General features: G+C 42.4%; 2 protein-coding genes across 3 annotated transcripts in view; one reads left to right on the forward strand and one right to left on the reverse strand.

The window, feature by feature from the left end:
* HOOK3 (hook microtubule tethering protein 3) overlaps window positions 1-23695 on the forward strand; it is a 945081-nt gene that overhangs the window by 498555 nt on the left and 422831 nt on the right. The window lies entirely within an intron of this gene.
* The window catches only part of GAK (cyclin G associated kinase), a 68143-nt gene continuing 60821 nt past the window's right edge, over window positions 16374-23695 (reverse strand). For both annotated transcript variants that reach the window (XM_030237028.2, XM_030237027.2), the window contains one exon: window positions 16374-21887. In XM_030237028.2, the coding sequence (XP_030092888.1) occupies window positions 21786-21887 (102 nt within the window). In that variant the 3' untranslated portion in view covers window positions 16374-21785. The remainder of the gene's footprint in view (window positions 21888-23695) is intronic.

Genomic DNA, 23695 nt, shown 5'->3' on the forward strand with positions numbered 1-23695 from the left:
CACAGGGCAGCACAGATCAATCCTGTCTCTAAATGAGCTATGCAGTCAGCACGTACCACCTTTGACTATTAATCAGCTATTCCTCAGAATCCCAAGCGGAGTGCCTATAAATCTGTCTCCATCATTTTGCTGTGTTAACATGACTTTACTGAATAGACATATTCTTTCCTTCTGAAGCTCATCATTTTCCTTACTAGATGAGGAACTTAATTTTTTCCACCCAAGAACAGGTTTCATTGCCACTATGGATGGCATCCTTCCCCGGGTATTTCTGTCCGTTGTGTTACTCTGTTTTTATCTGGTTCTGGGTCCCCTTCCTGAGCACTGAATGCAACAAGAAAAGTTATTCTTTGGCATTTTCTCAAACCATAACAGTAGCAATCTTTGTAGTTATTACAGTTTAGAAGTCCCTTACCAGCTTGAAATTCTGTCTGGAGAAAAATGTATCAAAGTCACCTTGGTTTTCCTATAAGTATTTGAAATGTGACTTAACAATGGAAGCAGTCATTAAAAAAAAGGCATTTAAAAAAGGAAAGAAACATAAACACCCTTGACAGTATAAGTATGGGAATCTGGAGCTGCAAAGAAGGATGGCAGGTTGTGAGTATGATGCTTTAGGATATGCCACCTAGCCAAGTAGAGCAGGGCCTTGCTGTCAGCTTCTTGCTGCCTGCAATACTTGAAGAACATTGTAAGGCAAGAGAGGAGATCTGTCATAGGAGAAAGGGGCTCCTGGAGGGCAGAGAATTGTGGAACACTGACATTCAAAAAGAAATGAAGCCATTTCTGTGGGGGATACTCTAAAGTAATAAATAATCCCATCATAAAGCCATGGGTCCTAGGAAGCAGTCCCTTCCTTTCTGTATGGAGAGAATTGTAGCATTTCTTCAAAGACTAAATTGTGTATGAACTTTTAAAAAAAGCAGACAAGAAATAATCACATTAAATGGCCAAACAGTGCCATCTGGGGACTACTCTTATTAGAATAGCATGAGCAAAAGGTAGTAAAGTTAATGAAGGACCTTATTTTTCACTCAGAATGAGCAGTACTTTATTCTGTGGGAAGTTTTGATTATTTGCACAGGGCCAGTCTTGGGGTCAGGCACTGAGTGGCACACGATGCACTATTAACAGTCAGGACTGCTCCAGGAAAGGAACACCAACACATCTCTAAATTCAAGAGCTGTGGTCAAGCAGCAGCTTTCTTGTATGTTCTTGATAGAAAGAATTTCTTAATTTGAAGCTTGTAGGAAACAGGAGACTACATGGAAATCTAGAAAAGGACAATGTGATGTAGCACCAATGGGGAAATGCTTTCAGAGTTTCTTGGTTTACTATGCTATACAACAGAAGTTTATTTCACAAAGCCTCTAGGGCACAGTGATCCCCCATTTACAGCATTTTTTTCATATGAATGCCTGGGATTTTGCTTAAGGACTGCAATACAATCACAGAATCATTTCATCAGAATGGTTTGGGTTTAAAGAGACAAGAAAGGTCAACTGGTTCCAGTTCCCCTGCCATGGGATACAGTGAGCACTACCGTATAGCTGTTTGTACAAGCAGTGGGAATATACAGCTTTCCAGGCTGGTGCAGATGATACAAATGGAAGCAGAGATCTCTTGTAGGACAGCTGTATCATTTCAGAAGTGGCATGAGGGAAAGGAGGGTGCAAGAACAAAACATTGCTGCTGCCTTCAGGCAGGCAGATTCTGTCTGGCCTCCTGCAGGAATGCAAGCTTGATGGTTGCCTAGAAAATACAGGCTTTTCAACAGAATATAAAAAACCCAGAGATGGACCAAATCTGCTGATTTGGGTGTTGTGCAAACAAAAACCAAAAGCAGCTGATTTTAATCCCAAGCTGCATATACAAAAAAGGGAAGTAGGAAAGTAGCAAAGGCAATACATTTTTGCATTTCTTTCAGAGTTATAGATTTCTTTGAAGGATTATGGGTATTATGTTAAGACCTTCAGTTTAAGCTGGATCAAAGAGGGAAGAGGAACTAGAGAATGTGGTCTTCAGTAAGAAGCTATGGAAGTAATGTAGACTTTTTTTTTACTTTTACCCTCAAACTGCCTACAATCCAGGCTAGTTCTTGTAAAACCAAAGTTAAAAAAATTGAACTGCATCAGAAGTCTCTGCAATGTTTGGCTACCCATCTGTGGTATTTTAACATTTTCAAGATTTCAAAATGTTCTGTACACAAATATTCCCTTCTGTTATATTTATAGGATTTAAATCACATGCTATTTATTCTATTTATTATTTATAATGCATTCATTTCAATTCACCTGCTGCAATACACAGTTCATTTTTAATACATAATTTCTAAGTTCAGTTTTTTTGCAAAATCTGCCTTCTCTTGAGCTAACCCCTGGAACTGAGTTCTTATCCAGAGACCAGTGCCTGGGAAATCTGCTAAAACAACAGCACATGATCTGCATCCTCATCAAACTGCCTGACATTTAGGGTCACCACCATGCTGATGTTAAGCCTGCTGAGACTGGAGTGAGGACAGTAGGCACTAACCTCTCTTCTTACCTATGCAAGGGAAGCAAAACAAGTCACCCAGTCATTAGGGTGGAGTGACCCCCATTTTTCCACCTTCCTGCTCAGTCTGAACAAACATAAGTGATGTTTTGTCCATCTTTCTGTTGTGACTACACTCACTATGATGTGTGAAGATACCATGAACTTACTGTGGACAGATTTTTGTTGCAACAGGCACTGAACAACCTGCTCTTGAGGAAACTCATAATGAGATGAACAGAAATCCAGGCATAGTAAATTAATTCCTTCCAACTTGCAGCAGTTTCCAGGCGGTATAGGTAGTTCCATGGCACACATGTCATACCAGCACTTAGTAACTCCTCTCAGCCTCGCATAGAGTCTCCAAAGGTCCTTGGGGAGGTTCACTCACTGTGCTCTGTAAGGCACAGCTGTGGGTATGTTCACAGGGACTCTCAAGCCCATGCTTGAGCCCTCTTGCACTCTCCACTGCTCCTCCTTTTTGCACCAACTCCCTGGACAGTTTGACACCCTTCCCCTACAGCACAGTGATGCTACATCCTCTGTTTTCTCAAAGGAGTGTTGTTTAAGAAGTGTGTTAACCACAGACAAAACAGATGATATACACCAGTTGGCAAAAGATGCCTTTTGCTGGTAGAACTTCTTTGCAGGTATACCAGGGGAACTAGAATAACAAGAAAGTTTAGATCATCCCCAATATACAATCTAAAAAAGAAAAAAAATCACCCTCCATTTTATTCAGTTCTGCAGATACAAAAGAAATATGTATTCAACTCCTTTAGGAATTGAACTATTGACCTTTCTGAAAGCCAGAAAGCCTAGAAGTAGGACAGAGAGAGAATTATCATATTGTTGAAACAGAAGAACTCCCATATCTACTAACTGTTAGACCTCACACTACCTGAAAAAAGGAAGACAGGATGCTGTTGTTAGAGCAGGATCTTTTGGGGGTTGGTTGCACAGATAATTCAGGGTGGCAGAGGTTTCTCTGATGCTTTGGAGGGTTCTTGGCTTGTTTCAGGTGGCACACACAAATAAGTCACATCCTTACAATCGTTGTCTGCAATATGCAGAAAGCAGCATTGACCCAAATCAGGGGGGGTTTCTCCTCAGGAGAACCCTCAGAAATGTGTTTCTGTTAGAGGTGCTCAGGCGTATTTTCTTCCAGATACTGGAAGTCCCTGTGATGGTGGGACAGTGGGAGCGGGGCACGTATGCTGCTGCCAGACTACTTTGTCTCAGAGAGCTGTCTCAGCTCCAGGCCAGGAAGTGCAGAGCCTCTCCTCTTGCTCTCCCTGGGCCCTGCAAAGCCCCTCAAAAGGGCACATGCAGCCCCCCCTCATAATTCCGAGCAGGTTCACAGGCACCCCATGACAGCACACAGGCAGGTCACTTTCCCAGCCCATTGTGCAGGAGGGGTTGCAGTGGGCATGACTTGAGGACACCACTTCTGCTAACTGCTTGGCAGCCTTCAGTCATCTGTTTAAAGCCAATTTCCTTCCCAGAGCCTTTGGAGACAAGAGGGCTCAGACCATGCATGGGTTTCAGGTGGTAAAAGAACACACCTTTTAACTATATGGGTGCCCTCACCAAAGAGGATTCATCAGCACGTTGGGAGCAGCAAAAACCCCCAGCTGCAACATTCTGCAGAACCCAGGACACACCAAAGTGCAGCCGCCTGTGGAGATGAGGATCCATGACATTTTTGTTTTGACAATATCCCACATACAGCAAGTGTCCTCCAGGACTGAACCAGAGCCATTACTGGGGGCCATCTCAACTGCAGTGACAAGGCAAGCATTTCCTTTCACAGGCCAAGAGCTAGTCATCATTCATTTATCAATGGCTTGTGTTTGTCCAACACTGTATTGCTGGTAGCCAGATAACTTTAATAAAAGTGACTTCACCTTGTGTTTTGGTTTAATTTTCGTAGAGTTTCTTTTTGCCTTTTCTGACATGTGTCCCATGTGAGAAGGCGTGTCCTAAACTGGCAGTGACAGCAACAAAGATCATCTCTTTTCACTGGAAGATTTTACCCTTGTACAACTCATGATGAACTAAAATGATTTTAGAAATTAAGAACTGCTAAAGAATTTTTGTTTCTGCATCCAAAAAACCCCAAGAACCTGTGTTTATACCTAGTGAGGCAATCCAATTCCTTTCCCAGCAATGGTGGGATGTACATATACTTGGAAGAAAGATTGCCCAAATACATTCTTGCTGGTTTCTGTGCTTCCAGGAAGCAGAGTGTGGTGTTTACAGCATAGGAAAAACTGCTTCCTAGGATCTCTGTGAATGCAACTCCCTGTCCAAGAAGCAGCAGCAGCTAATTTGACAGCAGGTGGATGTTCACAATAGGGAGCTGCTGTGTCATTCTCAAAGGGGCAGAGCTAAGGTTGAATAAATATTCAGACTCCCCCATGCCTGGTTTAACAACTGGCTCTTGCTTTGAAAGGAGTTCTCTGAAATACCAGATCCCCTAGAGGAGTCCCTCCAGGTGACAGCTGCTGAATGCCAGGGTTCAAAATGCCTGAACCCCCGGTGTCCAGATTCATTGTCAAGCATTGTCATTCTCTCTTTTTGAAAGTTGCTTTGATTAGGATTCAGTGGCTCTTGCAGTATCACATACACTAAGTGCTCAAACACCAACATAAACCAGAGATCTGAGAACAGCTTTTGCACTCCTGGGAGAGCTTCTGCAAATCTGCTGAGGGACCACTCTGTCTCACAGCACTGCAATTTGTCTTTATCTCATCTTCTCACTGCCCTCTACTTCCAAGGGGAAAAAAAACAAAACCAAGGAAAGCTTGTGATGCAGTCACAAGGGAGAGGTTGTCCAGATCATCATAAGGTTGCATTTGGGTTGCCACATCCCAGGGTGCATGCAAAAAGCACTCTGCATTTGGGAGCTGTGGTTCACGCACTTGTAACAGAGCAGTTTAAGGAAGGATTGGTGGTTACCTGGGGAGGTCTGTTTCCTAAATGAATATCCCTCATTTCTGAGGTCCAGTGGTATCAATAGCTGAGGGTACACATCTACCAAGGCGTGCTTCAAGATAGGTTTATGTCTCTGTGCAGCTATAGTGCCTGAGGATGCCCAGGGAGCCTTCACACCTCCCTCCCTCTTCTCTCCCTCCTCCCAGCTGCATTTTGCTGATCCACTCTGTGCTGCAGCTGCCCAGGGAGAGCATGGGGTGGGTACTGCCTCCTACGCCAAGATCAGGCCAGGAAATTGTCTAATTTTTGTTTCTGCACAACTAACTCCTACCCAGAAACCTACTGAAAAGGGGGGAAAATAACAAATGCTCTTTATTCCCATCAGCAGAAAGGAGATTTTGTAAGCTAAGTAACAGGTGTGAGAGGATGGTGAGGAGTTACTACCTACATAAGATAATTCTTTTAACAGCTGTGTGCTTGTGGCATTGCTTGAAACAACTGAACATGTGTGTGAGCTCTGCCCACTGGGTCTCTCAGTGGTTAATGCACAATACAGGGATCCAGAGCACAGCTAGAGATTTGAAGAATGTCTTTAGGCTTTTCTTATATGAAGACTAGAACCTATGAGACAATTCACCTCAGGGACTATTATGCTACTGGTACAGCTCTAGATAATTTGAGACCTGCAAACACAGGCCTCCACAGCAAGAATCAGAACACCAATTGTGCACACTGGGGGCTCAGAGGAAATGGGCCAAGCTGACAGAAACAAGCTTTCAGAGAAATGTTTGTTGGTACTGCTGTCAAGCTTGCCACTGCCCTCATTTTAGGAATCCCTTCCCAAGAAGAACCTGGTTGTGTTTGATGGATGCAGCAGCTTCTCATGCCTCAAGCACCATTTCAGACTTGTGCAGGTCCTCTGCCATTCTGCAGCAGTGTTTGACGTGTGTGGAAAGAAGATTGCTGCCCTAAGTTAGTCACGAGGAACAGTCTCCTGTTAGGCTGTAAAGCAAACCCAGGTCCCTGGGACAAAGATTTCATCATGCAAGGAAGAAAAGGAACCACTGGATCTCACTGGAGGTTTTTGCCCTGCAGCCTGAGCAGGAACTTGTTCCTAGCAGTGGAGGAGCTGAGTCAGGTGCACCTGAAAGAGAAATATTGTTCCGTAATGTTAATTAGCATAATACTAAAAAATTGTACCCTGCCTGCCTTTCCAGCTGAGCTAGACTGAGATGCATCTGATGGAGGAGGGGTACACAGGTCCCAGTGAACCTCTCTGGAGAGACAGAGGCCCTATCCCATGTCATCCAAGGCCCGTCAGCTCCTTCTATGTGTGTGGTGGGGCTCTAAGAGCCACAGATCCAGTGCAGAGGCTGACAGTGGAGCACGTTGAAGATTAGGCCATGTGGGAGAGGCCCCTTTTCCTCCCTCTGAGAGCATTTAGAAGAAGAGAATTGACTCCCAGGCTTGTGAGTTTTCCATTAGAATACTTTCACAGTGATGAACTTGGTTTCCTCACTTTCCCAGGCACCCCCCTTGTTGTGTCATTTTTGTATGTTCTGTTTATTTGCAAGGGGATTGAGCTGTGAAAGGGAAGGACAAGGACAGCAAAGCAGAGGATCAAGTAACAGGATACTGAGCTATGCAGTCAGGGCCATCCAAGGACAACTTCCACACAGCTGTGCACCTGAGCACCACGGCCAAAAAATAAAGCAAACCTGAGCAGAAAAATAAACCAAACCTTCTCTCACATATCACTGTGACTGACTGCAGCCAAGAGGGTGAGGTGGAGTGCAGGGAACACTCAGCAGCACTCGGTATAGACAGATGAAGCATCAACAGACCCATTCCAGACCTGATGGTCTCAATATCTTCCTAATACCAAAAAGTCTCCTAGCGTTAGTCTTAAATTTCCATTTTCTTGTGTGGGCACATCTGCATGAGTGCACACATGCTTTACAACTCCTCACAAGCACAGAACCCCTTGGCAGCTTCAAATGCATCTGCAGGGAAGAAGGGAGGCCTTTACAGTGTGAGACATTCTTTAGAGATCTCTGGTTAGGTTGATTTTGTCAAATGTTGCAACCATATAAAACCATTTCTCTCAGGTGTAACTTCTAACTGAACTCTAAAAGCAGGCTTGAAGAAAGGTCTCCTTTTGGTCATCTGCTCTTTCTGTTGCTGGTTAATGCAAGCAAATCTCTCCTCTCTGTGCTTCAGCTTTCCACTGTTATCAACCTCATCAGGAAAGCTGAAGCACAGAGAGGAGAGATTTGCTTGCATTAACCAGCAACAGAAAGAGCAGATGACCAAAAGGAGACCTGGAGTCAAAACCAGTTGATAAGAGAGGAGAGTGATTATAAAGTCTTTCTTGGATCAAAATACAAGCTGAAGTGTTAGCTGCAGCAAGTGCCTCTAAGTCAGTAAGAAATGTTCCTATTTTCATACACAATTAGCCTCACTAGAGCAGTAAGAGCTGCCTCAAGTCTCCTTAATGTATTCATTGCTTGTGGAAAATTTCCTCTTGCATCTTTGTTAGTTTCTCCCACAACATATCTCTCTGAATAGGTGATCATTTCAGTCAGAGTGTGAGGAAACATCTGGGCCCATCTGGCTCAATTAAAGTGCCTTGTTCTAAAAGTATAACCCATCATTTTCTGCTCATCTTGTTGTATTTTCATTTTTGTCTGAAATTAGGACACACTTGGAAACGCTAATTATTTTATGAATCATCTAACATCAGACTTGATACATCTTTTTTTTTTTTTTTTTTCCTTGTTGCTGTTATGCAGAGCCCTTACTTTCAGTTCTTTTGTCCACTGATACCAACATAACACTGTCTGGCTTATCTCATTTCACAGAGTCTAAATAAAGTCTTCCTAGCACTGAAACCGGCCATGCGTATAGCAACGTGCTCTGCACCCCCAAGGCTCTGCTCGCCGGCAGATTAAGCCTGTGCCCTCCGGAGGAGGCAGAGCGTGTTGTGCGTTGACAGGACGGGGGTGCTGTCTGCCGTGCTGTCTGCTGACAGCGTGCATCGACCCTGGTGTCGGCATCGTTTGCAGCCCAACAAGCCTTTCACCCAGACACGCACCAGGACTCCAAAGGACACGCGTAAAACCTGTCCTGGGGCCAAAGCACAACCAGTGATCACTGCTAGGCACAAACCCTGCGGCCTCAAGCCTAGTGTCAGGGCAGCTCCTGAGCAGAGGGTGAGAAGCTGTAAAAGGTGTCGTGCCCTGCAGCTCAGCACGGCTGTCACAGGCTGGGCAGCAGGAGGGAAGCCTGTGGGAAGTGCCTGTCCCTCTGTGGTACCAAGGAAAAAACAGGGTGAGCAGCAGGGCCTCTTGTGCTGTTGTATGACACAGAGGTGGGTCTGTTGCAGAAGGGTGTGTAGAAGATGTGAGAAGTACAACTTTGGACTGTAAGGAGAACATTGTGTCCCTTGCCTTGTAGCTGCTGTGTCAGGAAGAAGAGAAGGGGCAGGCCTCTCCAAGACATTTGGCACAGGATTTCCTGGCCAGGACAAGACAGGCAGGTTCCTCTGGCCTCCTGACCAAGCATGAGGTACATCAGGGGGAAACAGCAGGAGAGCATAGAGGGCTGGTTGAAGGCACCCGGTTCCTTTTGTTCAGTTCATTGTCCCATGGTACAAAAGGGTTTGTTAGCATGGCACCAGTCCCTGGAGAAGGGCACATCCCCTCTCAGACCCTAAACTATTAGACCTGCATTTTCATGGTCAGCTGTTCCAATGCTTCAGGCTCACAACATCGCAGACACTGTATGAAACTTTCCAAAAAACCCAGGATATGGTAGCCCTGGAGCCAAAAGAGTAACTGTTCAAAGACTGACTTCCAGGGGTCCAGACCACATGAGGGAGAGCAGATCTATTTCAGGATCCCAGTGCGCAGATTCCCAGCTGTCATGTGCCTTGCTTCCAAAGTGTTTGCTCTGAAGTCAGAGGTCCATGACCACAGCAGGTACCCAGAACCCCTGAGTTGCCCTTCTTCCTGCAGCAGCCTCTGTCAGCCTTAAAGCAAGCTCCTGCTAGCAGTTCCCCTGCAGCAATGCAGAACCGGCTGCCTTGTCAGCTCCTGGTGTTGAGACTGCAGCAGCAGCAGGAGCAGAACCAGTTCTGCCTAGCGAGGTATTTCTGCCAGACAAGAGTTCCTGGTCTGTGTAGCTGCACGCTGCTCATGCAGAGCCTCAGGGTTCAACTGGCCAGCACTGGCTCCCACTGCTCCTGGTCCTTTGGCTGTGACCAAAGTCCTGGTGGCTTTGCAAACTATGATAATCCAAGTACAGGAGCAGGGAACAGCTTATGCCATCTCACCCTTCATGTCCCCAGGGCTGAAATGTCCGTATTAAAAGCAAGAAAGATTCTAACTGCATGTGTTATTTGCTAGAGATCAATTACAGATCAGTGTAAACAGCTGATCTCCCACTGAATTCACTTCTTTATTGTACAATTTATTAGAGGATTATTCAGACAACTCAGCTGGACCTTGCTAGCACATCAATATTTATTCTGCCCTTTAGAAAGAAGCAGAAATGGAAAGCATAATTTTCCTACTAAAGTCTCCTGCTGGGAGGGCTGCACCTTGCTAATGCCACAGAAATCCTCTCTGTCCTCCATGAAGGCTTGTGGCCTCGTGCAGACCCACTCCTGGGCCTGGCTTGGGAGCACAGCCCAGGTGGCACAAGGTGCCAGGTGTCCATGTGTCCCCAGAGAGATGCATCTGCCCAAACCAGGGATCCCACAGCACTGGCCAGTCACTGCTGTGGAAACCTGAGTTGAAGCTAAAGAGATAAGTGGAGGCACAACAGCAGCAGTACTTAATGCCAAGGGAACGCCTTCAGAATTCAAAAAATTCCATTGTGAGGAAAAGAGATAAATCACCACTATTTCAGATGACTCTGACATTGGAGTTGCAGAGGCAGATAAGCAGATAATTCTGCAAAAGCCACAAACCTGAAAACAAGGCTCTGCCTCAGCAAACATTTGCCTGGAGTGCTGGGCTTCTTGTTCATGCTCACTGCTCCAAAAAGAAATTGCTTCAGCATTGATAACTGGATGCATAAAACAAGCGCAAACATTACTTCAGACACAGTCAAATATCAGGAAATATGAAATAGGCCTGTAGCACCCATACTAAAGGTACTAAAATCTAAAAACCTTGGATTTTTTAGAAGTTGCCTAAGTTATCAGAAGTGTTGACACCCCCATTGCAAAGTCCACACTACCATAGGTGGTTTCAAGGACTTAACTCCTTCTAACTCTTGGAAATTCCTTAGGGAATAAAGTGTCTGTCTGCTCTCCAGATACATATCACTGAAACAGAATTTCTGATCTTTCCTATCTTTCATATCAAAGAGACCTTGGATTTGCCTTTTCTCACCTAGAAATTGTAACCTTGTAGCTCAGCCACACTAACAACAGATTTTGAGCTACATTGCCTCAAGTTGGCAGGCCTTTAATCCATCTTTGCTTGTTTTTGGCCATCTGTGCAAAATGCATGTTAAGATGCATTACTTGCAATTTACCTTAGACGCTTATTGCCTAGCTTGCCTTAGCTGCAACAACAAAATTGTCTGATGTTTGGTGCCTGCTCTTGTCCTGTGGCTTAGAGCTTTTGGTTTTTTGAGCTATTGCCTCAAATGTCTTTTAGTGTCAGTTTTGTTTAGCTTGTGCTAACTGTGTTGTTCTTCCTTCCTAAGAAATTGTGCCTTATACGAAGGAACAGCAGACCTGAATAATCATGATATAATTAACCCTCTGGACCCACAGGAGACAAGAACATATAACCTACCAGTATGTGCAAGGTTGATACATACACAGATCTCCCTAAAAATACCCAAGAACAAGAAGAAAAATAGTAACCATTACCCACAAAGCATTTTCCAGGAAAATGCTGTGAAATGCCAATGAATAATGTACAGGAAGGGATAAGACAAGATACTGATGAAGGAACCACTGCTATAAGCAGAGGATTATACCTTTTAGGACAAAATTCTTGCTCTTTTCCTTATGTTGGAGGAGCCAGCTCAGGAGCAATGCTGTGCCCAAGATGAAGCCAGTACAAGTCCAGGTTCTTCAGCACCAAGAAAACTCCTGCCCCTTGTCCTGTCACTCTATGCTCCTTCCACAAGCCTCTCTCCCTCCTTTTTATAAGCCCCCTTTAGGTGTGGGAAGGCCACAATGAGATCACCTCAGAGCCTTCTCTTTTCATGCTGAACAATCCCAGTTCTTCAAAGGAGAGCTGCTTCAGCCCTCTGATCATCTCTGTGGCCTCCTTGGAACTCACTCCCACAGGTCCATATGCTTGTGCTGAGGGCAGCAGAAATGGACTGAGTCTTACAGGTGGCATCCCATGAGAGCAATATAGAGGGAAAACTCAAGTCATTTCTAAAAAAAAGGTAAGGAAAAATTGCTTGCTTTTCTTTACATTGAACTCAAGTGACTTTCTGGAAGAAAATTCAGGGGTAGGTCTGGAGGACAAAGTTGGCACAGTAGGCAGGTATGTGCCTTCTCCTGTGCAGTGTTCAGTGGGGGACATTAAAACTGATGCAGCCTTTTTCCTGTTAGGGAGTACAGAGACAGACCACTGCTGTGCAGAACTGGAGCTTCATTTCCCAGTTCTGGATAAGAGCGTGATCTTCTAACATCTCCTTTTTTGGATGCTTCTGCAGAAATTGCAAACATTGCCAGGATATATGTCTTTGGGAAATGTATTTCTGCCTGTCTATGGAAAAGGATATGAAGTATTAAATGCCACCATGGGTCACAGCAATAGGAATTCCAGTCTATGCTAAAGATCTGCTGAAAAATTCAGCAGATTCAGATCTTCCACCATCTGGAGTAATCTTCTAATACTATTTGCATAGCACTGAAATTAAAGAACAACATTTATAATTTCTCATTTGAAGCAGACACATTACACTTCACAGCAATGGAATTAAAAGTTGAAGCTCATCTGATTTTATTTACCTTACACAAGATGCTTTATCATATTAAAGAGGCAGTTTCCAGTCATTCATCCAAGTAAAACTCAAACTTTGTTTTTAAGGCCTTGTTGGTATTAAATACTTTTGCATTTCTGTCATTTGTGCTGAGTTTTATACCATCCTGCACAGGGATTAATAAATGCACGTAGATTTTCCTTTGAAGCTGTGGGCATTTTTTTTCAGACAGGAAACATTACAGGACAGAACTTGATTCAGAAGGCGAGTATGAGTATTCAAGATGCTGACCAGATGAATTTTGTGGCATTCATGGTGGGGCACAGGAGCACTGGTGAGAAATGGGCCTTTCTATGAGAGCACTGGTTGAGGGTGCTAACCGTGAGTCTAGTGCTGGCCGTGCAGGCAGGTACCCTTTGCAGTCACTTGGGAACCTCATACCCAGTCACCTCAACAACCTCCCCACGGTGAAGCAGCCTGGGCCGAACTGTCAGGGCCTCATTTTACAGCCTCCTCTCCTCAGAGCAGGTGTTAGCACAGTACAGCTGTTTGCACCACCCAGAATCTTTGGGTCCTTAGCCTGTTTCTCCTCCTCCCACTGCAGCTGTCTGAGTACCTTCATTCTAAATACTGTGTATCTGTGCTGAGACCACACCTACTTGCCACAGGCTGAGCACATGCAGGGCACAGCCCCGGGATCTACCTGGGTGCTTTCTGCCCAGCTCCTTGCTCTCCTATGCTGTTTCCAGTCCGTGTGTCCATCCCCACCTGAAGTTCCAAGACTCCCGTGGTGTATGTCTCCTCTTCCTCATTCTCTAGCAAGATTACTTGCTTCTGTCCACTCAGTGAAGCACCTGTTCTCATGGGTTGTGAGCTCTGCCTCCACCTTTGTCAGCCTGTGAATTCAGTCATCCAAAAGCAGCTCTTTTTTGCATCATGCACATACAAACTACACAAACACAGTCAAAATGCTTAGTATTAAAAAACCCCCTCTGTGGCATGAGTGTGAAATGCTGATGAACATATTCTGCCAGCAGATGGCAATCAAAAATAAAGAAAGATGATTACTGAGGAGAAATAATTTCATTTGAAATCAGGTGCATTTTACTCAGGGGGGCAATGCAGTTAACACCCACCACATACTCCATATACCTCTGCCAGGTATACCCACCAAGGGTATACCTGGCAGAGATGTCCCTTCTGCCTCTCCCCCCTGCATTAGCTCCTAGAAAGATTTTACAAGAAACCCCTAAACATCCTTTTATACATCTGGAGATGGTAAACAACTGCAATTCAACACTCCACAGGAGATGTGGTCTTCATGATGTCCCACAGACATCAGAAAAAGAAATAAAGAGATGTGACAGAGGCTCATACCTTGCACGTGTGAGGAGCAGCTGCAGTATGTGCCCAGAAGCAGGTGAGGAACTAATTTCCAGGTCTAATAGGTATTAGGCTCACGGTGGTAGGAGCAGCAGAAAAGCCTAATTAGGAGAAGTGAGGGAAGAAAAAGGGAGGGCAGCTCCCATAGTGAAGATAGCTGAGAAAAAAATCCCAAACACTGGTAATAAAATGAAAATTAAAAAAAAAAAACCCTATATTCATCCCTGGTTTCATGATGAGTCAGTAAAGGCATGAGAGGCAAATTTAGCCACAGTATATAAAAATATCTCAGTGTGAAATGAGATAGCATATACAGTGGGTTCAACAGCCTTAATTCAATCCATTGAAAAAACATGTAGGAGTTCAGTTCTTGTGGTTCATACATCCCTAGAACAGAACCTGGCACCTTATTTGCCTCTGTGGTGAGCCACCACTAAGATGTGGACGGAGCAGGTGTGCAGCAAGAAAGGGAGAGCTAAGAGCCATCACAGCAGCTAACTGCTGTAGGGCTGGCTTCTAGTTCTAGAACAGTTTCCACATTCAGTCTAGTGAATCCATTGCTTTAGAACCTCCAGAAGACCAGAGAAAGATGAAATCTTGGAACTGTTGGCAAGAAGGAAGTTTTCTTCTTCCTCTAACAGCTTCTAAGAATGCTGTCAGCAGCATTTTTGAACTTTATAATGAGACTGACAGTACTAGGCTAGCAGGGATCAGGAAAGGAACAGACCCAGCAGGAGTACCAAACTGAACCATTATGGAACACTCAGTGCTTCACAGCACGCACAGCAACACCCCCGCAATGGCAAACCAAGGCTTGTAATTTAAATCAGCTTCCTGAGCAAGCTGAATGAGATTTTGTCACATTTCTTCTGGCATGTAAGAAGTGTGCTGGACACATTGCATGTGGTCAGGGCTGCACTGAAGATCCCATCTCCTGCAGAGTTGTTGTGCTGTCCTGCTCCTCACTGCTCCTCACCAGAGCCATGCACAAAGAAACAAGCATTGCAGATCACCAGTTAATAATGGCTGGGTCTGCCAGCACCATTTTACACTAGAAAACTTCACAGCCATTATTTTGTGTTCGTCCAGAGCTTTGACTAGGAGCTGAAGAACACTCCAGAACAGCCAGCAGCTTTACAGATTAAAGGAGATGAGTTCCTTGTAAGTTTGTACTAGAAGGGATCCTTCTAGATAAGTCTTCACCTACCTATGTGCTTCATTTTCCCTTTTTCAATGGTTTTTGCCCAAAAACCAGAAGTCCTTCTCTTGCCTCATAAGAGAGGCAGTGCTGAGGCAGGGCAAATCCTTTCCTCTCCAACACTACAGTAACCAGGCCAGGTGCCTACAACTGCAGACTTGGAAGGCTTTGATTGCTACAGGCTGCTCAGCACACTACAGTACAGAGAGTGTTTCTGCGGCCTTCTTTTAATTGCCTTCCAGTGTGTTTTGTGTGCTTTGCTTGATATTGAATTTATGGCCATACTATTTCTCCACAATGCATTCTGCTTATCTGGTGTAATTACTGATGCTTGGTAGGTTGACTCTTCAGGATTTCTATTCGCTGTGTTCTCCCAACTCAAGTCTTTCTAAACTCACATCAGAGTAGCCAGAAGCCTTGCATACAGCAAAGAAACATGCACTTGACTAACATTATCCTCCTTTGCTGCAGAGGTAAAGGACCAGGAGTAGGTATCAATGCATTTTTCAGCATCTTTGCATTTTAGGAATAAACTGATTAGCAGCAAAATTGGTAGCATGTTTTGTATTTGATACAAGGAGAAAGGTCTTTTAGCATCTTGGCACGGAGTAATCTATCATAAATTCTTGTAAACCCATCAGATTATTCAAAGTAGTAAGCAGCATAGGAAAAACATTTGGATAATTTGGTCATGCCTGTCCATTCTCTTATTTCCTCCCAGTTTTTACCCTTCTCCTTGGGTAATGGTAATCCTATGCTTTTGTGCTTTGAACTTTTAAAGAAACTTTCGCAATGTCACTGTGGCTTGCTCCCACCTATGAAAGATTCTGCTCACCCATTCTTGTTGCAGTGTAGAGTCAAGATGCTTCTGGGCACCTTGTCACTATGCTCCCAGCAGAAGCTCACCCCTTGCCATGCCACATTCCCTCAGATTCCTGCCATCTGCAGCTCTTCATTGCCAGATGTGTCCCCCCACCATCCCTACAGGCTGCTCATATTCCTCTCTTCTGCCTCAGTCATGTCCATGTGCTCCTCTTCTCTTCCCTTTGATCACTGCTACACACTTAAGCCAGAGCTTCCCTTGGGCAATGGAAAAGCACTGCAGCAGATCCTGTGCAAGAGCCCTCTCAACCCAACACAGGCACTTAGAAAATGCAGCTGTCAAACTCCAGGGCACACTGCAGCGATCCTCTCCAGCAGAAGAGACGCTTCTCAAGAGCCACTTAGATCCTAACAGGCTCAGTCAACCTGAACATAACGAGAACCACTTTTCTAATGTTTGCAGACACTCTCTGGAAGACACAGTGGAAATGCTTCAGGTGTTCAGGCCATTTCTCTCTTGGTAAAGAAGGAAACAGACAAAGTTATTTTGTTTGTTTTAATTGATGACTGGTTAAATTGTAATACGTTTCAAAGCAAAATATTCTGTTCAAGGACATTGTACCAAACATTAAATCTACTTTTAAACAAGGCTTAATTTGACTATTTTACCTTATATACATACAGGTATAAGTTTCATTTCACTAGTAGCAAAATTACACAGTACATTGCATTTCCTGAAAGATGGCAAAACCAGGAATTGAGTGTCGGTTCTCTCCTTCCACACACTCCAAATCAGAAAAAAACACAGGTATTCAAAGTACAATCACAACTACAGGTAAATACAATAAGGACCTCAGAGAAAGCCAAGACCTTATGAGAGATGACAATCACTTCTAGAAATCTACATTGCAAATATACAGTACATTCCACTAGAGTTTTGGGAGTTACCACAATGCCTCTTAATCCCCTTTTGGTAATAAAAGCTTCTATGACAACATGTATCCTTCATAAAAAGTACTGAATTAGTATTTTTGGAGCATAAGCTGGAAGCCTAATGCAGTCTAAGCTGCAGTTCACAATAAGCTCACCCAAACAGAGAGTAAGCAAGCATTGCAAGATTCATCAAGTTCAGAACCAGAGCTCAGCTCCTCGTCATTGAGCTTCTGGGTGCGAGAGCTGCTCTGTACCAGGGACAGGCTCAAGGGTGGGAAATGATACATTCCTTTTACAGCTTTTGCAGGTCAATCACCTGCAGGTTCTTGACAGAAAATGTCAACTGAGTCATACAAGAATAATTTGAACTTATTTACAAAGCAGCCATTACATTGCAATTATTAGACAATTAAGGACACAGCTAAGGAGCAACAAGGTTTCCACACTTACGCTATTCCTGAAAACACTTCTGTGAGCAGCAGTGAGTGCAGCTGCCAGCAAGTATGCAAACACTGCCATTGCTGGGAAAACTGCAGTCTGGCCTCGGAAAGTGGAATGGTGCACAGAACCCAGCAGCCCCAAAGGCCTGATGAGATTTCTGTTATATTCAAACTCCGCTTTGGTTTGTGCAAAAAATTGACCTTGTGCATGTAGCTTTCACAAACCAACTGTTGCTCTGTGCTTGGCAAGACAAAATGGGAGGAATTGTCCAGAATTACCAAGAACATGGAGGTAAAACAAGGCATTTTTCATGAGCACTAGTTACCTTCACAAGTACAACACCAATGACTCTGCCACTGTTCCAAGGAAATGTACTTCATCAGCGCTTTTGGAGGTTTTCTGTTCTGTACTTGCTGAAGAAGCTACCACTGATTAGAAAAACAGCTGAACTTGACCCAACTAACAATGCTGAGGACCTTTTCCTTCTGGGCTTTATGTCTAACTAACCACAAACACTCTTTTCTGCTCCTAAGGAACTCTGACAGCACTAGGAAACACCAAAAAGGCATGCCTGAGGTTGAAGACACTGACTGATTTCCTCCAGTTAAAATACATCATTTGTATCTATTAGGCAGATTCTAGCCACACACTCTCTTGACACCAATTCTTCTTCAGACATCTCTGTTTTGAAAGCTCTTTTTCTGGACTCTCCAGATCTAACAGCAATGTAACACAAGTAATTTGTAATTAAAAAAAACTAGTGGAAACCTGCCCAAACATTTTTTGAACCTGCTTTATATAAACTTTGGGGGGGGGAAAAAAAATGCTAAGGACTTGGTACTCCAACTTGTTACAGTCAGTCAGCAGTGTTCTAAAAGAGATGGAAAGTGGGCTGCAAACCAGGTTCTCTCTACCAGTCTACACCTGTTTTTAGCAGAGGTAGGCAGCAATAGGTCAGTGGAGAGAGAATTAGAAAACATTTCAGATGTACTTTAGAGCCCTGGTGTTTTTCTCTACTCTTCCTTTAATCTATCTCGTGCTGTTTTCCTTTTTTTCTTGCACTAACCATCTCAGCCTACTTACTTTTGTAAAGTGAGCCCTGGTAGGCTGCAAACAATAAATGGTATTAGTCAGGTGTTGTTACCAGACAGAGGAACAACCAACACGGGCCAGCAGGCACCATGACTTGCTGCAAGAGTCAAGGAGGTGCTTCATAAGAGAACCTCAAGTGCCTCATGCAAATCCCTGGAGCACATGCATGCATGCAGAATATCAGCCTGCAGGTAACACCTGGTGACCTCACCTTCAAGCTTCACAGCCAGCAGAAGCAGATATAAAGTTCAGCTTTCAGGTTGTGGCTTCAACACGTCAAAACTTAACTGTGCAATGAAAAACTAACATGAATAGAAAATAAACATTTTAAGCAAAGAGAGAATCCAGTCAAGTCTCTGATTAATCATTTGTTTCTGAAGCCTGCTCTAAAAGCTTTTCAGTTTGTAGACACTAAGAACACAACTACAGTGAAATATGTGTGTTATCATTTGAGTGCACTCCTAGTTCATACAGCAGACAGACAATTAATGACCAAGTACAAATCAAAAGTTTGAAAAGCCCTCAATCCCAGATTGTCTACCATTTTTTATTAGTGTTTTAAGATGAATTCATAAAACTGCTGGATTTTTTTCTTCCAAATTACCATCTCCTACTAAAGCAACATTAAGACTCAATACACATTTATATGAAATATACTTTAACTTCCCTCCTCCCAGGTTCTTGTACTTAATATATAAGCTTTACACTAAGAAACACCTCTGGTGGTCCTCATGCTGCTTTGTGTTGCACAGAAAACAAAACTTTCATTTATTATGTTCATACTCACCAGTTGAACTTTTTTTTAATTTCCAAGTTACAGTTTGCTTACAGAATCTTAATGAAATCCCCATTGTTTGCACATTCTTGTATGTAACACAGAGAAATGGCACAGTTACAAAAAATAAAACCAAAATGAAAACACCCTACCCAAAACAGTTTTCTTGTCAAGATTTATCAGTTTACCAAACCAAGCTTCTCCCAGATTCTTAGCAGAAAAATTCAATTATGTAGAAAGGAGAAAGACAGAGAAATCAGCCAGTTCCCCTACAGAACTAGAGCTGACTAAGCCATAAAATAAGCTGAGCAGCTCTGTCAATCCAACAGAAGTTTCAGTAACTATGTAATGGCTCTTGGAAGAATCCATAGCCAAACTTCTTGAATTTCCATAATTTTTAAAAGAGAGAGCTAATTTCAAGAGATCTTCAGTTCCAGGTAAAATACCTGCACTCATGTTTTTGCTGCTAATTTAAAATCACATCTAAGGTTCTTCTCTGATGTTCCAAGAAAATTTTGCAAACAAGAGTAGAGAAATTTTAAAAAGCTTAATGTAGACATCATCCAGAAAACTACCAAATATACAAAGCAGAAGATCTTTTCCTCCCAACTGTCATGTTTTAATTTTTTAAACACATATTTCGAGAAAAGAGCAATTAAAAATGTATGCCTTAAAATTAAGTTGCCTACACGTGCTGAATGAACATGGGTTTTTAAAGCAGTCCTTCCTTATTCTAAGCAGTCCCCTTAAAAATGCTTTATCTCTTACTTGTATATAGCACTACAAAGTCATTATATATCTGTGCTTGTCTTTTTAAACCTATTCCTAGATAGTATTTGCCCTAGAACTGTAAAAAGGTCTCCCACAAACCTATCCTACCACCAGAAGCCTTTAATTTCCATGGTTGAAGAACACACACACACAGAATTAATGAAGTATCCAAAGGAAAAAAGATTAACTCTTACTTTAAATCAGACAGCAAGTTACATACATTTATAAAGAAATCTACTAGGATTTAAGACTGCTTCAAAGCAGTAACTAAAATACAACAGCAGCTATGAATAATATATAACCTTCCTGATTCATAACTGATCCTAGCTTCACCAAAAACAAAAAAAAAAAAGTCACAGCAGCTAAATATATATGCAAATATACACAAATGAAACCTTTGATCAGAGGTTAATAAGTAACTGTGCTATATCAGAGCTAGAGACTAGACTTTGCAAGTGTTCAGCAGCTCTTGGGCTGGCGCAGCAGTGGAAAATCTCTCCAACGCACCTTTCAGGTGGCATTAGAATCTCATGTTTCCTGTTCAGATGTTGCTCAGCTGAACAGTTATCTCTGCTAATAATACAGTTTTCCTCTCAGTTAAGCATGCAAAATGTACAAAAAGGCAAGTGATCAAAATATCCCCTTGGATGCCCAACTGTCCGGTTTCAGGAGACTGCTGCTGAAGATTTAATAGCTCAGCACTAATTTTCAACATTTTCAAACTTGATATGAAAATTACATTTTGTTATTACACAGAGTATAACAGTCATTGGTTGTTTGCATCATCCACCCCAGCACTAGTGAAAAAGTGCCTTCTGAACAGGGATGAGAAAACATGGCAAGTTTTGTTACCAAGCTGTGTCTCTACTCATCTTGCACTAAGCAGTGCATGGAAATAGGTGAGCAGAAAGTCAACAGTATACCAAGACACGCCATGTTTTCACATGCACTGATGCCCTGCGTATCTCAAATATACACAGGTTCAAACATGCAGCAAAATGTTTGTTAAAGGACTTTAAATGCTCATCAGATGATAATGAGTGATTTAATTCTCAGACAAATCAAAGCACAGTAAAAGGTTTGTGCTTACACTTCAAGTTTCAGAGTAAAATTGTTTCTATCAGAGTATTTGAAGTGCAATGAAAGGAAAGTTCCACTGAATTCAGAAGCAAAAGACACCATTTAAAGAACTAGGAAAATAAGCACAGGTCAGACTACTGCAATAAATAAACAAAACAGCAGGAACATGCAGACCTCAGAGTCAAAATTTCTTTTTAGATTTATGATATGTAAAAAAAAAAAAAAAAAAAAGTAAAAAGAAAAAAAAAATCAAGAATAACCCTGTCTGACTTTCCCACATGTGCTGTCTTTTTGGCTAAACAACTGTTACTCTATTGTAAGGAACACAGACATTACCAGAAAACATTATTTACAGAATGATTATCAGATTGATTATATAAAATACAGACGAAAATATACACCCTTAGGTTTGAGATAAGCCAAGCAAATTCACTGCTGCTAACTAAAGCACTTTGAAGAAGGCGACAGGCACCAAATATCAAAACTGAATCACAAAACTACTCGAAGTAACAGACAAATTTGGGACGGTAGAGGTACAGCAAAAATCAATTAAGTTGGAATGATTTATAACTAATACTAGCCTATCACTTATTACTTAGCTTCATTCAAATTCTATTTTTCTTATACAAAACTGAAGAGAAACCTTTACTCCCACACTGTGATTTCTTCAGCAGCTTTTTTCTTAATGCATCTATGTAATGCTTTGTACTCTACATCTTACAAAATACATCCCCACATGTAAGTGCATAACTAGAAACTGTGCTGAAATTGTGGAAAAGCGCTTCATAAATCTCAGGCGCAATAAAGTCATAACAATGATCAGCTCCAGTTTCTGGAAGCAGTTCTGTGAAAGGTGAAGTTTCAGAAAAGGGACTTTGATCCCTGGTTTTCAAACTCTGACCATGCATCATTCAATTCCATGAAGATCATTTTGGCATATTGCTCGTAGGTTTGTCCTGTGGCCTGGAAACAAAGAGAATGCACCATAAGCATAAAAACATTAGAAATTAGGTCTTTAGAAAAGATTCCATCCCTTTTATATTTGCTGTCTTATTCAAAAGCTATAGACTGCTCTGTGAATATAATTTTACAGAGAGAGAACTCTCTCCAACCTTATCCAAAGTTTGCCATGAGTACTTTTTAAACAAATCCAAATCCTTGGTTTCCTTATATTACTTTTGGTACAATTCAGAAGTAATTTAAATTTAGCTAAAAGCAATTTTCAAAGCTGTTTTTTTCATAAATACTTTCAGTTACTATTACTTACTAATCAAATTAATTGATTAGTAAGTAATAGTAATTTTGGAATTGCTTCCTGAAAGATCTTGCAGTAGTCTACAAGGATAAAATCTGAGTCCTCTTTAAGACAACTTCTTTTGAATGAAATTCCCTGGAGAAAAATCTGTTGCTGGTTGTGAATGACACTAAGACTCAGCATGACTGGCATAGCACTTCCTGTGTGTTTGCTTCCATACTCAAAGATAGTACTCCTGATTCCCTGCCTGTTTCACAGCTGCCCACTCTGGGCCAACACAATCCAACCCTTGCAGTTAATAAACATCCAGTCCCAAAAGATGGTTCTGTTCAATAAAAAAGGGAAGCCCCAGAGGCCCCTCCAGTATCCTTCCCCTTCTCCTGCTGCTTAGCTTTTGCCACCTACAGTACTTTATCGATGCATAACAGGTAAATGGCAAAATAAAAGAACAAGGAACACAATATGCCTTAAACAGAGCAGTGTTCTGACACTAATGCATTATGGGCCTTACAGAAAACACTTAAAAAAACTACCACAAAGGTGGAAGAAGTCACATACCCAAGGACTCTGAAGGAGAGGGGGAACTAAAAAACCAAAGAATGTCATGTTTGTTATGGACACAAGACAACATAGGATTTAGACTACTGTTCACTAAAACCACCAGTGAATGCAAACCTGAAAATTCAAACCAATTATATACAATGCTTCTCTTTCTATCTAATGCAAGAGCTCAAGAAGCTACCTTGATAAATTGGGATGCATTAAGTATTTTTAAAAAGACAGCTGCAATGTGTAGGAATCCACAAAATCAGATGGTTTTGGGAAAGCTGCAAAAGGCAGGCCTCAGAGACAGCAGAACTGTGATTAGAGCTAAGCAGTAGCCATGAGATAGGTCAGCAGAAAAATTATTTAAAAAATAGAAAAGCAAGGACAAATAGAACAATGATCTGTGTATTAACACTTGTCTAGAATAATTCCCTAAGCTACAGAAAAGTTTATCTAGCGAGTTATTAGGAACTTTTAAGCTTAATAATGGAGCTCTGTGCATTGTGTTTTAAGGCTCACAAGCAGGTATTGCATTCCAAATAAGCAAGCATTGTTTTAACCAAAGGTACTTGTGCTTATAGTGGTTGTACAGAACTACTGTCAATATGCTTCTGCTTAAAGTAAGTTGTAACATTAAGTTCTTGGTCTGGTGCCTGGGATGTGAGCTGACGGCATTTTCCCATTGTCATAGCCATGTAATGAGACTGATGCTGAAAAATAAAACCGCTCAAGGCATGTTCCACAGCAGTCCCATCCAGTTCATTATTTGTACACAGACCCCCAGCTGGCGATACAATGTAATATTCATTACGGATTTTCATCTGATAACTTGTCTATTCTAGTAAGTTTACATTTTTTTGTAAAAATGGTTTAGTAAATAAGGTTCAGCAGGTTTTTCCTACCAGTTTTGCTGTGGCAGCCTCTGAGTCTCTATACCAGTTCTAAAAGACTTGAAGTACCAGCTCACAGA

The sequence above is a fragment of the Serinus canaria genome, chromosome Z (genome assembly GCF_022539315.1).
Source record: "Serinus canaria isolate serCan28SL12 chromosome Z, serCan2020, whole genome shotgun sequence".
Classification (NCBI taxonomy): domain Eukaryota; kingdom Metazoa; phylum Chordata; class Aves; order Passeriformes; family Fringillidae; genus Serinus; species Serinus canaria.